Here is a 12467-nt window from a genome sequence, read left to right on the forward strand (position 1 = left end):
TTCCTAACGCAGCCTAGTCAGCCTTTGATTTCCCCATCCCTGATACCTGTTGTTGAAGATCCCTGTAACAGAACAAGAGACTTTCTACCCTGCAGCCACTTATGACCTTGTTTGTTCCAAGCCAGACTTCATTTCCTTTCTTGTATGATTTATGGGCTGTGATTCCCGGGGCCTGTAGCCTGGGAGATGCAAGAGGAAACCAGTGCCCTGAATTCAGTAGTGAACGTAAACCTTCATTATTCCCATGAGGAAACCTTCCATTCTATAACATCTATTGGTCTCCAAGAACAGCAGGATGCTGTAGGTGAGCTCTGCTGTCTGCGCACACAACCAGTCTTTCTTGTCACAACCACAGTGTCCCTACCAGGGAACAAGCTTTTCCAAGATGATTGCTGACATATTTTCCCATAAGTAACAGCTGTGTAGGAAAGAGTGGCCTTTCTCCTAGGAAATGTCCTGCTGAAGCTCTGTGCCATGTGCTGTCCCATCCCCAGGCTGTGACGACAAGGGGTGACATTCAAGCTGCTGGAAAAAGCTCTTAAATCTCAAAAGACAGAGCATGTTCTCTGCCCACCTTGAGCAAGCAATCTGCCTGCAAACATCAAGAATCCTTAGAGCTTCAGCTACTTCCAGATAATCTATTTGAGCTGTTGAAGACGCAGAAAACATTTTAGATGCCTCAACGAACTACCAACCCTTCCTAAATCTATGAAGTGTCTGCAATCTCCTGGAAGAGATGGAAGAACACCAGAAGGGTGGATCAGGAGGAATTAGTGTGACTGAAGGTGACAAATGCTTTGACTTACCAAGTTTAACAACAGAACAAAGAAACTGAGTATGGAAAAATATTACTGGAAAGGGAGAGAGGCATGAGGACTCATGAAATCCCACTACTCCAAGAGCAGCAAGTGTCTGAGAGAGGATGGTAGATCAAGCATCTGAACGATTGAGTTAAACACATTTCTTTTTCTGTTTCCTTCGGTCACATGGAGCAGATCTGTGGTGTTGCATTGCACAGGAGCTGCTGAAAGTCTTTTCTAGTGGTTTTTCCATTTGTTTCTGCTCTCCTTCATCTGCGGTTTTATTTTTTTAATTAATGGGTTCAGCTCTTCAGTAAAAGATATTCTGAGAAGTTGAAAAAAATTTGTACTTCTCTAGCAGCTTCCAAGCTTTTTCCTTGAGATTTCATTTTCTCTCTCTGCCATGGTAAGTTCCTGCCTCCATGTTTTCTCTCCCACCTTGGTAGGCTCTCTTCTCCTCCAGAGCCCCACAGCCACACCAAGCGATGCGACCTGGGCTATCCCCTCTCTTTCCTTTTCAACACGTACCTGTTGATTCTGGGCATCTGAATTCAGGTTTTGGAGCTCCCTTCCAAAGCAGGAAAGCTCTACAGGCCAGCACAAGTAGGAAGAGAGGAGTTCTTGCTTGGTCAGCTCCTCAAAAACAGAGTCCAGGAACATGACATGGACATTGAATTGCTCAGGAATAAGTTTGTATCATTCAAGTTTTCTACTACCACTGGTCACACTACTGCAAACACAGGGCAGTCAACACAGGCTCCCCTCTCTGTGTGTGTCTTGGATGCCTTCGGATCATTTTTCCTGGGATTTCACAGAGACAACAGTGTCAGGATTTCCTTTTTATGGAAGCGATCATGTGTTGTCCTATGCCATGACAGCATGAGCTGCTAAGAGCTGAGTTGGAAGGCTTCGAGACCCATGCGCCAATTCCTTTTCATTCCTCCTTTGTGTATTTCAGATCTGGAAAACTGTGAGGAAGGCTGGACCAAGTTCCAGGGCCACTGCTACAGGCACTTTGAAGAGAGGGAGACTTGGATGGATGCAGAGACCAGATGCCGACAACATCAAGCCCACCTGAGCAGCATCATCACCCCAGAGGAGCAAGAATTTGTGAACAGTGAGTGCTGAGGGCAGCCTGAGACTGGGCAGGGATCCATCCTTTGTACTCTGAGTCTATGGGCAGATTTATCCAAAATGATGTAAAAATCACAATTTCCTCCACTAGTGTTTAGATATTTCCTAATGAGGTCTCACCCTTGCATGGGAGAGGAAGGATCGTCCAGCTGTAACACAGAAGGCCAGGCTTGGCTAGGACAGATCTTTGCTCTCACCACATTGCTGATGTGGCTTGTTCTCAAGATGTTCACTTGCTGCAACAAGTGCAGTGACCCATGCCAGCGTGGGTGGCTCCACATCGAGTCAGGAGGGAGACAGACAAGCATGATGTGGAGGGGAAAAAGGACATCATGGGACAGTGATTGAGAAGGAACCAAAGGTCCGAATGACCCAAAGGCTCCAGGGCCAGAGACAGCTGAAATAGCAAAGATACGCTCCTGATAAGGTGTAAGGGAAACATGACACAATCTTCTCTCCCTTTCTGGCTCTTCTAGGCCATGCGCAGGACTACCAGTGGATCGGCCTCAGCGACAGAGCTGTGGAGAACGACTTCCGCTGGTCTGATGGGCACTCCCTGGTGAGCCGGCAGCCCACAGCATGGACAGGCATTAGCCTTCGGTGGGAGGGAAGAGGTTCCCACTGGGTGGGAAGAGCCCCATGAGCTACGTGATGAGTGCTTGGGTTGGGCATTGAGTGGAGGCAGCCCTAAACTTTGAAGGGCTTTCCAAGCCCCTAGTAAAGCTGGTCAGCTAAGTTCCTGGGCACCATGGTGATAGAAATAACTTCTGTAGTAGCAGTGCTGGCAACTCATGGTCTCTGCTGGTGAGATGCATGGGAGAGGCAGCAACAGGGATGAAGGAGGGAGTAGGAGCAGGGAGGGCTCAGCCTTAGGCAAAGGGCTTTCCTCTCTCGGCAGCAATTTGAGAACTGGCGGCCCAACCAACCCGATAACTTCTTCGCGGCCGGTGAGGACTGCGTTGTGATGATCTGGCATGAGCAAGGCGAATGGAACGACGTCCCCTGCAACTATCACCTCCCTTTCACCTGCAAGAAAGGAACAGGTCAGCACCCCACGCCAAGCTGGAAAGGATGGGGGAGCTCAGGCGGTGGCTGTGGGGCTACCAGGGCCAGGGTTTCGTGTCCCCAGGCAGAGCCATCACTCCCACTCACCAGCTCCATGCCCTCTCATGGACACAAGTGGCTGTTGCAATGTGGCTCTCACTGCCTCTCTAGGAGGCAGGAATGGAGCCCTGAGGCAGACCAGTGCTTAATTTTAAGGCCCATCACAGAATTTCCATATTGCCCTGCTCCCAAATTTTGTGGACAGAGGCAATCTCAAAGGAATCTCCAAAAGTTCAATTGTCCTTTTTTTGTATTGCCTCTGTCTGTCCTACCCCCCCAAAAAAGGAATGATCCCTCTGTGGACTTAGCAAAAAAAAGTCCAACAGGCTCAGGTGACGGCACCTGCCCAGATGGGACCCAGACACCTCCTAGATCCAGAGATGTTATTCCAAGGGGGGAATAATGAGGGAGAGCATTGCTCCCACTGCATCTCAGGGCTGGGCAGGGATGGTTGTGGACACACCTGCTTCTTTCCAACCCAGAAGTAGCCACCTTTCAAGCAGCCACTGCACACTCCCTCCCTCCAGCACTTAGAGACCTCACGGGACAGGGTGCAGGAGAAGCAGAGTGAGGAGGCTGTGCGTGCCCAGCCTGCGCCAGGCAGGCAGGAGCTGCCCGGATGTGAGCTGCCCACCCAGCCAGGCAGGACTCCTCGAGCTCTCTGTGTCTCTGCCCATCTCCTGCAGTGGTCTGCGGGGACCCTCCCGTGGTGGAGAACGCCAGGACCTTCGGTCGGAAGAAGGACCGCTACGAAATAAACTCCATGGTGCGGTACCAGTGCAACCAAGGCTACATCCAGCGCCATGTGCCCACAATTCGGTGCCAGCCCAACGGGCAGTGGGAGGAGCCACGGATATCCTGCATAAACCGTACGTCTCAGCCCCTTCGCCTTCAGGATAGGGAGAAGGAGCTGGGAATGAGGGGTGGCATCACCTTAGGGTGCAGGTTGGCTCCGAAGTAGGCAGAAGGGGACATCATGGTCCCCTTGACTTGTTGTCGAAAGCTCTCTCATGATAGGAGCCATGAGAGCTTGCATCTCCTGGGCAGGTGTGGACCACAGGGGTGGCTGGAGGGGCAGCCCAGGCAATTCCTGCCCTAGAGGCTCCTCTACCTGCAGGCTGCAGGGTAGAAGCATCTCCAGAGCCAAGAAAGGGTGACAAGGAGCTTACCAAGGGCCCAGGCTACTTAAAGAAAGGAAAGAAAAAGAACTGGCTTCTGAAAGCATGAGTTTTGGCACCACTTGCATCAACAGAGAGAATAGGAGGTGGGAGCTGCGGTCCCCCCAAGCCCTTCCCCAGCATCCTCCTGCCCTGGGAGCGGAGGGGAGCCCTGCGGCAGAGCTAAGCCAAGGGGCAGGGCTGGGCTCCTGACTCTTCTGTCAGGCCTCCAGCTGACGGCGGCCAGCCCTCTCCCACTGGCGTCCCAGCCCACTCCCAGGCCTGCCTACACCCCTGTCCCATCCCTGCTTGCCTGCAGCTTCCCAATAATTTCATCGATCTCAGCCAAATCACATCTGTCCAGTGGCTTTCTTGCCAGGTTCTGGTCCAGCTGGGCAACTCCAGCTAAAGGCACAGCCAGGGAAAGTCAATACGGGCTTAAGGGACAAACCTCCGCCCCAGGGAGGAGATAGAAGGAGGAGGGACGGAGGGGGTGTTCGAGGACGGCTTCGCGGAGCAGACCAAGCTGTGATTCCCTTGGCTGTGCTGCAGACCTGGAGAGCTGCAGGCTGCTCCCGGCATGGACCGGCAGTGATCAGGGGACCTAGGCTGTTCCCGACCAGCTTTTGCTGCTTCCATCAAAACCCTCCTGCGATCATCACACCGAAGCGGTGCCAGCTTCGAGGGAGATTGGCAGCAAAGATCAGGCAGAAACCTTGTCCCTGCCAGCCAGACCGGGCCGTTTCCCCTCCTGTGCCCTCAGCACATCCCACCTCTGATGGATATTTCCCTTCCTATCCCAAGGGATCGGGGAGGGACTGGTAGGGCAGCAGGCAAGATGGGGAAGCAGTCCCCATGCCCACCCCTGGCCAGGTACAGGGAAGGGATGGGCCAAGTGTCCCTGGAGAGGATGCTCCTGCCCAGGCTGCCGGTAAGCACCGGGAACCTTCACCCCTGGATGAAGCAAACCCCAGCCGCAGGGCAAGAGAAGGGCCGATTGTGCGTGGGCAGGCAAGCTGGCGCCGGGGCACACACAGCTGCCCGCCTGCGGCTGCCCATGTTTTTCCAGGGAGCCAGGGGCTGGGGCAGCCAGCACGGGACAAGCAGCGTCTCTGTCCCAGCTCCTGCTAACAAGGTGTCTTTTCTTCTCCTGCCTTTTTCCGCAGCCTCCAACTACCAGCGCAGGCTATACAAGAGGAGCCCCAGGAGCCGGTCAAGACCGAGCGGCAGAGCCGTGCACAGACCCACCCATTAGAGCCAGGCGCGAGAGACCGAGGGGGAAAGCCAGAGAGAAAGAGAGATTTTTAACAGAACAGTTATATTAACAGAGTCAATTTCTTCTTCTTCTTGTTGCTTCTTTGTCATATAAGGGGAAAAAAAAATTATATTAAAGACAAACCCACCTTTGTGTATATATATAAAAAAAAAATTAATGTTTTTTTTTTTTCCGAGCACCAAAGCAAAGCAAATTAGATCTCAGCATTTTTACTAACCGTCCGGTTCCAATTATCTTCGTGCCTTCGGGGACAGGGAGGGGGGTGGGTTTGCAGAGGGGAGGGGGTTAAGTTAAATAATAAAGATGATTATTTTTTCCTGATTTTATCCACGAACAATGTAATTATTTCTGTTATTTAATCTCCGGGGTGAACAGCACCTCTTGGGGTTTTATTTTTTGTTTTCCAAAATCCTCCTACTGCTGCAGCACGTCAGGGCGGGTGGGGAGGGCCGGGGGGCTGCGGTGGAAGGAGCTGCGGGAGGAGGGAGGTGAGGGGATGCTGAGACCCGGGACCCCGGGCGCTGGGGGCTGCGGCCCCTCTCTGCTTCCCTGCCACCCCCACTCCAGCGCAGCGCCCGTCCCGGGACGACGTGCTCTTTCCAGGGGACCGTGCGGGGCACCAGCGTTCCCTGCACCTATTTATATTTTTGAACATATCCTATTTTGAAAGAATGATAAATAATAAAGAGAGTGAAATCGGAACAGACGCTTTGTCAGTGTTGGTTTTTTGGGGAAGGAGGGGGCGTCTCTCTGGGCCAGGGTAGGGGGGTCTCCCATGGCAAGGTAGCAGGGAAGGAAGGGGAGCCCAAACAGGGCCCTCCAGGCTACACTGGACCGGCTCGGCCCCAGCCAGCACCCATGGGTGCAGTTCTGGGGGCAATGGAGGTGGGATGGGGGGGTCCCAAGCCCCAACCAAAGAAGGACCATCACCACTCCTGTTCAGCTCTCGCCCCAGGAGGGGGTTCACCCACATGCCTAAAACCCATCGCGAGCAGGAAATGCTTCACCCTCCAGCTTCAGGGAGTTAATTAATGCTCATTAATGAGGGCGCTCGAGTGGGCTCAGGGCTGAGCTGGCAGCGATGAGACAATGCTCAGCCAAGGATGAGACAGACCTGAGGGTCCAGCCAGAAATCCCTAAATCCTTTCTCTTTGGAAGACCCCTCTCTTGTGCTGGGACAGAGATGGGGACACAGCCACATCCAGGGCTTTCTCCACCAATTTATTAGAAGAGGTCCAGGAAAAATACATCTTTTCATAACCAAATGCTCAAAGAACAAGGCACCAGAGTTCAAGTGGTGTCCAGGCAAGGGGCGCGTGGAGATAAGGCACTGGCGCTTCCTGTGGGGACAGGCACAATGGCATCCTTCAGTGGGAAGAGGACAGAGCTGGAAGAGGAGCCGGGATGCAACAGAGGTCCTCGCTCTCTGCCGCTGGCCGAATCCAGCCTCACCTCGCTCCCACCCCGCGAGCTCAGGGACAGGACCAGCCTGGAAGGGCAGGCGGGTGTCGACGACATGCTGTCATCGCGGCAAGGGGCCACCACCGATGGGGTGGCAGGGGTCAAGCGGGGTGGCAGCAGCTCATGGGGACCGTCCTCGCGCACAGCCCATGCCAGGGACGGTCCCGCACCGCCCCAGCTGGCAGCCAGCAGTGCAGCTGCATGCGTTGGCTGCTCAGCAAGATGCGGAAAATATAAAGGAAGGAAACAAAATAAAACAAAAAGAAGCCTCCCCCCCACCCCACTTCCCCCCAGTCACCCCAGAACAGCCCTGGGAAACACCCGATGCCGGGCACTGTCAGGCTGGAAACATCCTCTGGCTAAGACGGAGCCCTCCCGGCTCCTTATCTCTCCTTGTAGCAGAAGACACCAAACCTGCCCTTGCTGGGGAAGCCGAAGCTGCGGACGCCGGGCTCTGGGGGGCCACAGTTGGCCCGGGGTTTGGCGATGGGGTAGCGGACGCTGCCGTCTGCCAGCCAGCCGGCATCGCAGCGGTCCAGCCCCTGGAACTTCCAGGCAGAGTAGAGATGCCCCACTCGGGCGATCTCGGCTCCCGCGTCCTGGCAGCTCTGCTTGGCCTCCTCCAGCGTCATCCCGGCCGGGTGGTCCAGGAAGAAAACTTCTCCTAGGAGGGAGAGGGGAGCATGAGAAGGGAGCATCAGTGCTGAGCACCATCCAGAGCATTCGCATCTGTAGCACCTCTGGGGATGCCCCAGAATGCCAAACTCCAGCCCTTGGCCCAGCACTCACCTCTGAGCGCAGAGGAGAAGCAGAAGGCATCAAAGCGGTGCAGGTGCCGGTGGCGCAGGCCGTAGCTGCGGATGCCGGGGGCGAGGTGCACCCCACCGCAGGGTTTGCGGGGCAGGCGGATGGGGTACTGCACAGTGCCGTCGGCCAGCCAGCCCGCGTTGCACCAGTCCAGCCCCTCGCTCCAGGCCTGGAAGAGCTGGTGGAAGGTGGCGAGGATGGCACCTTGCTCCTGGCACACTTGCTCGGCTTCATGGAAGTTGAGACTGTACTGCCCGCGGGGAGGCTGGTAGGGGAACACGATGCCTGGGGGCAGACAAGGCGCTCAGCTGGCTCTGCAGGCAGCACACCCACCCATCCCGAGCTGCAGGGGTCCCCTACACAGCCCAAATTCAGGCTCTGGTACAGGGACCAGCCCAGGGTAGCATAGCGTGCAGAGATGGGGCTGCTCCAGGCATGCAGCTGCCAGCGGCGAGTTGCCAGCGACATCTGGTGGCACAGGGACACAGGGGCTCGGTCCTGGGGACACATGGACCCCTCCCATAACGGGGATGCAGGGATGCATGGACCACGGTCCTGGGGACACAGAGGCTACAGGAACACGGATACAAGGACTGGCGTCATGGCGACCACCAACATGAGGGTGGCGAGACCACTGTCATGGGGCTGGATGGACCACAGGAACATGTGAACCACCACTAGCATGTACCCCAGTCACGGGGACTGGTGGGGACAAGCCACCACAGGAGGCAGAGCCTGAGGGCCAAGGGACACAGCCAGGGGGACATTTCCCCAGCTCTGAGCTTGGCAGTGGAGCTGGAGCTGAGTCAGGTCCCTTACGGCAAATGAGCAAGAGGGGTTGGACCTGACACCAAGGTTCATCACAAGACAGATGAGGACACCCAGAGCTGGGAGGTGAGGGGGCGGCTGCACATGATGCAGCATAGCGGGAAGATGGGTGGCCAGAGGCAGGAAATGCTGCAGACACGGGGTCATTCCCAACTCTGACTCCACTGTAGCACCCCCAGCATCATGGTGGGGCACACCACTCTGGGCTCACTTGCTGCTGAGACCCCACAGTCAGACAGCCCCAAGCCACCACCCCATCATAGCGAGCATCCCAGATCCTTTCTGCCCACAATTGGGCTCCCCAACCCTCCGCCTTGCTACGTCCCCCAAGGAGTGGGTCCCACGGGAAGGCCAGGCTCACTGGCTTGGCATAGGGGGTCACACAGTCCCCACCATGCCCCCACCTTGCAGCCGGAGGTCCACCACATTGCTCTCATCCTCCAGCCCGTCGATGACCTCGCAGCGGTATTTGCCATCATCCTGCAAGCGTACGTCGCTGACGATCAGCGAGGCCTCGCGCCGGCCGGCCTGGTGGATGTGAGCGCGGCCCCGGAAGTCCCCAAAGGCCACGTAGGTCTTGCCGATGGCCACCAGCACGTCCTGCTCCTTGGTGTAGTCGTCCCGCAGCTTGGACCACTTGATGCGGATCTTGCGCTTGCCCTCCAGGTCAGGCTCGTAATGGTAGCGGCAGGGCAGGGTGACATTGGCGCCGTTGGAGCTGTAGACGGGGTCTTTGGGGGTTTCCACCACCAGCTTGGCCCCGTTGAAGTAAACCACTGGGGACAAGGAGGGAAGGTGTGATGAGCAGGTCAGGATCCAGGGCTGGGCAGCATCCCCAAATCCCCTGCTCCACTCCTATCCTCCAGCCACCTCCTCTTCTGCCTGAGCATCCCTGGAGCAGTGCCTGCTCCTCTGGGCCCCACATCCTCCTCACAAGAAATGGGTCCCAACCCCATCCCAGAGTCAGGGAAGGGGACTTAGCCCCTTGCACCAATCTGCCGGCCCCCCTTTCCGCCAGCCCTGCCAATCCCTGACATACCTTTCTCCTGCCCACCGTGCTTGTCATTCATGATGCGGTTGTAGTAGAAGCCGTTGTAGAAGGGGTGGTGGGAGCCGCTGGCCAGCCGTAGCAGGGTGGCCTCCAGAAGCAGCGGAAGCAGCAGCATGGCTGGGGAGCGAGGTCAAATCCTGAGCCTGGGCTGTTGAGGAGGAAAGGGCTGCGGTAACACTCCAAAATAACCAGGAGGGCCCCTGCGCTGCCGGGCACATGGCAGCAGGCAAACCCCATCGTTCCTGGAAACATTCAAGGCCAGGTTGGACAGGGCTCTGGGCAACCTGACCTGGTTGGAGATGTCCCTGCTCTTTGCAGGGGGGTTGGACTGGATGGCCTTTAAGGGTCCCTTCCAACCCAAACCATTCTGTGATTCTATGCAAGGAAAGGGGTGGGAATAGCCAGTGGAGTGGCTCACCTGCCCGCAGGGGAGGGCACAGGGAACCCGAGCCGTGCCCCCAGACCTGTCCCACAACTGGGGCTCCCAGTCCCCTCCATCCTCATCCTCCCGCCTGGGTCACACTCTGCACCACCGCATTCACCACTGCTGTCCATTGGGGCGTGCATGCCCGGAGGGGGAGCTGAGACCAAGCCGGGGGGAAACAGGATCCCAGGGCATCCTTTGAACAGGGAGCACTGGGAAAACATCACGTAGGGAATGGGAAGGGAGAGAAGTGGCCAAGCCCCGCTGTAAGCCGCAAGCTCGGTTTACAGAGGCAGCCGAGCGTGCAACCCAGCCAGGGTGAGGAGAAGAGAGCACGGGGCTGCCTCTGCCACCCCAGAATGGGACAAAGTCCAGCAGCACCCACCCAGCCTGGCCAAGGACCCCCAGCTCCGACCCCAGGGCTGCCGCTTTGCACCACGGACACGGCTGGTGCTGACCCTGCGCAACACGTGTGGCTCCCAGACCACAGCCCCTGGCCAGGGGGAAGCGTGGCAGCTCCACAGCACCGCGGACCTGAGCTCTGGGTGCACCTGGCACCCAAGGGTGCCCTGCACAGGGATCACCCAGGGTGGCTCGCAGCAGCATTTTCTGGCTTGCGAGCTTTGCCAGAGCCGGCAGAGGGGGCCCAGGACCCAGCACATCCCAGCAGCCCCCCTCCATGCCTGGGAGCGACCTGACGTCTGTGTCCCCTGCTCAGACAAGGTTTAGGAGTGCCTACAAAGGTGCCCCAGGCTGGGGGACTACAGGACAGCGGGTGCTCATCCCCGCAGGGTCTGGCACAGGGGACAGCAGTGATCTTCGGGGACCGGGGCGTGCGACCGGCTGCTCTCGCCGTGGGTGGCTCGCTGCTGGGCGCTCCTCCATGCCATCCATGCCATCGGTACCGCCGCTCACCGTCCCGCTGGGCGCAGCCCACGTTCACCACCCCGCCGAGGCGTGCAGAGCCGGAGGGCGCGGGGTGCACCCGCTCGACGGCCAGCACAGCCCCAGGAGCGCGGCGGGCGCAGCGTGCGGTGCGCTGCATGCAGCGGAGCCCAGCAGGCATGACACCACGTGCTGCCCACGCGCGGCAGGGCGGCCTCGAAGCACCGGCAACATCACACCTTGGTTTTGGGGGGCACCAGTCCTGCCCCCTGTGTGCCCCCAGTGCCTCGCCACCACCCCACAGCCCAGTGCTGGTGACACACCAGTGGGCCTGGCATCCTCAACCGCGACGCCAGCGAGCATCGTGCTGCAGCACCCACCAGAGCGATGCCCGGTACCTTCCGCAGAGACGCCCGGCACCCTCCGCAGCGATGCCGTCCCTCCCTGCCCTCCATGGCCAGCAGGGTGCCCGCCACCCTGGGGTGCCCACCACCCTGGGGTGCCAGCCCTCCCCAGCCCCGGCTGCGGGGCCAAGCCCTACTCACGCTGGTTGCGGGCAGGCTGCAGGCAGGCGTGCGGGCAGGCTGCAGGCAGATGCACTGTGTTTCGGGCTCTCGCACGGCTCAGAGGAAGCAGCTCCAGGGCCTGCCTCTTAAAGGGAAACACACTCCTTTCCCAACCCCCCTGCTCGCAGCCCGGTGCTGGGGTGGGTGCCCTCGGCCCCCCGCCTGCCCCACCGTGCACGGGCGATGGCCTTGTGCTGCCTGCACGCGATGCGCCGGCTGCCGGCATTGCCCTCGGCTTGGAGGGGAGAGCAGCAGGGAGTGGGGTGCCCCCTCGGGGCTGGTGGGACCCCGGGGTGCCCCCTGTAAAGCCCCAGAGAAGCTGAGGAGAAGAGCCCTCCGTTGTCCCATGTCCCATTGGGGGGGACCCGCCGTGGTCCCCAGGCAATGGTGACGCAGAGCACGCGTGTGGTAGGAGCACTGCGGGCACGGGCGGCTTGGAGTGGGCTGTGGTGAGGGGTGGTCTGTACCATGCCTGCTCAGGGGTCCGGGGAAGGCATCTGAGCCACAGGGTTCAGCCTCTTCGGGGTCTGCTTGAGGCCGTGGGGGCAAAGTGGAGGCACAAAAACCAGGACAAAAGCTTTGGGGTGCTTGGTTGCACCCATCCGCTGGGGCATCATCCCCAGCCTCAGGTGATGCCCTCCATGCCAGCTCCTGCTGACACACAGACGTGCAACCCCGGCTCTGAGAGCCCCAAATCCGACCCTCAGGAAGGGCAGCATGGCGGTGGCACAGCCAGGGCTGTCGGTCTGGGAGTGGCTGATGTGGCAAAGCACACGGTGCCCTGACCTGGCGACCCACCGCCCCGGAGCGGCACATCGCTTCGCCCCCCACTTTGTTGTTTTATGGCAAGGAAATGAGGCGCAGGGGCCCTGGTCTGGCTCTCGACGCCGCGCAGGACGGCGTCAAGCCGGAAAGAAAACAACTCGTGCAAAAATAAACCGCCCCGGGGCTGGATGCAGAGTGAAGGAGGCCAG

General features: G+C 58.3%; 2 protein-coding genes across 3 annotated transcripts in view; one reads left to right on the forward strand and one right to left on the reverse strand.

Moving 5' to 3' along the window:
• ACAN (aggrecan) overlaps window positions 1-5676 on the forward strand; it is a 50513-nt gene extending 44837 nt beyond the window's left edge. Inside the window, exons 15-19 of the mRNA XM_086757143.1 lie at window positions 1759-1917; window positions 2411-2493; window positions 2833-2977; window positions 3725-3907; window positions 5362-5676. Of these exons, the coding sequence (XP_086613269.1) occupies window positions 1759-1917; window positions 2411-2493; window positions 2833-2977; window positions 3725-3907; window positions 5362-5450 (659 nt within the window). The 3' untranslated portion in view covers window positions 5451-5676. The remainder of the gene's footprint in view (window positions 1-1758; window positions 1918-2410; window positions 2494-2832; window positions 2978-3724; window positions 3908-5361) is intronic.
• A 997-nt stretch (window positions 5677-6673) lies between these two features.
• On the reverse strand, window positions 6674-11551 carry HAPLN3 (hyaluronan and proteoglycan link protein 3). 2 transcript variants are annotated; one of them, XM_086757240.1, is made up of 5 exons: window positions 11473-11551; window positions 9607-9766; window positions 8972-9343; window positions 7722-8024; window positions 6674-7596 (listed from the first exon to the last, which is right to left on the reverse strand). In XM_086757240.1, exons 2-5 carry the CDS (start codon window positions 9731-9733, stop codon window positions 7316-7318), a joined length of 1083 nt encoding a protein of 360 aa, XP_086613366.1. In that variant the 5' UTR covers window positions 9734-9766; window positions 11473-11551; the 3' UTR covers window positions 6674-7315. The 2 variants fall into 2 exon arrangements, with proteins under 2 accessions (XP_086613366.1, XP_086613367.1); XM_086757241.1 differs by lacking the exon at window positions 11473-11551 and adding an exon at window positions 11308-11386.
• Window positions 11552-12467: the final 916 nt, after the last annotated feature.

Source organism: Chlamydotis macqueenii, chromosome 12 (assembly GCF_036417535.1).
Source record: "Chlamydotis macqueenii isolate bChlMac1 chromosome 12, bChlMac1.mat, whole genome shotgun sequence".
Lineage (NCBI taxonomy): Eukaryota > Metazoa > Chordata > Aves > Otidiformes > Otididae > Chlamydotis > Chlamydotis macqueenii.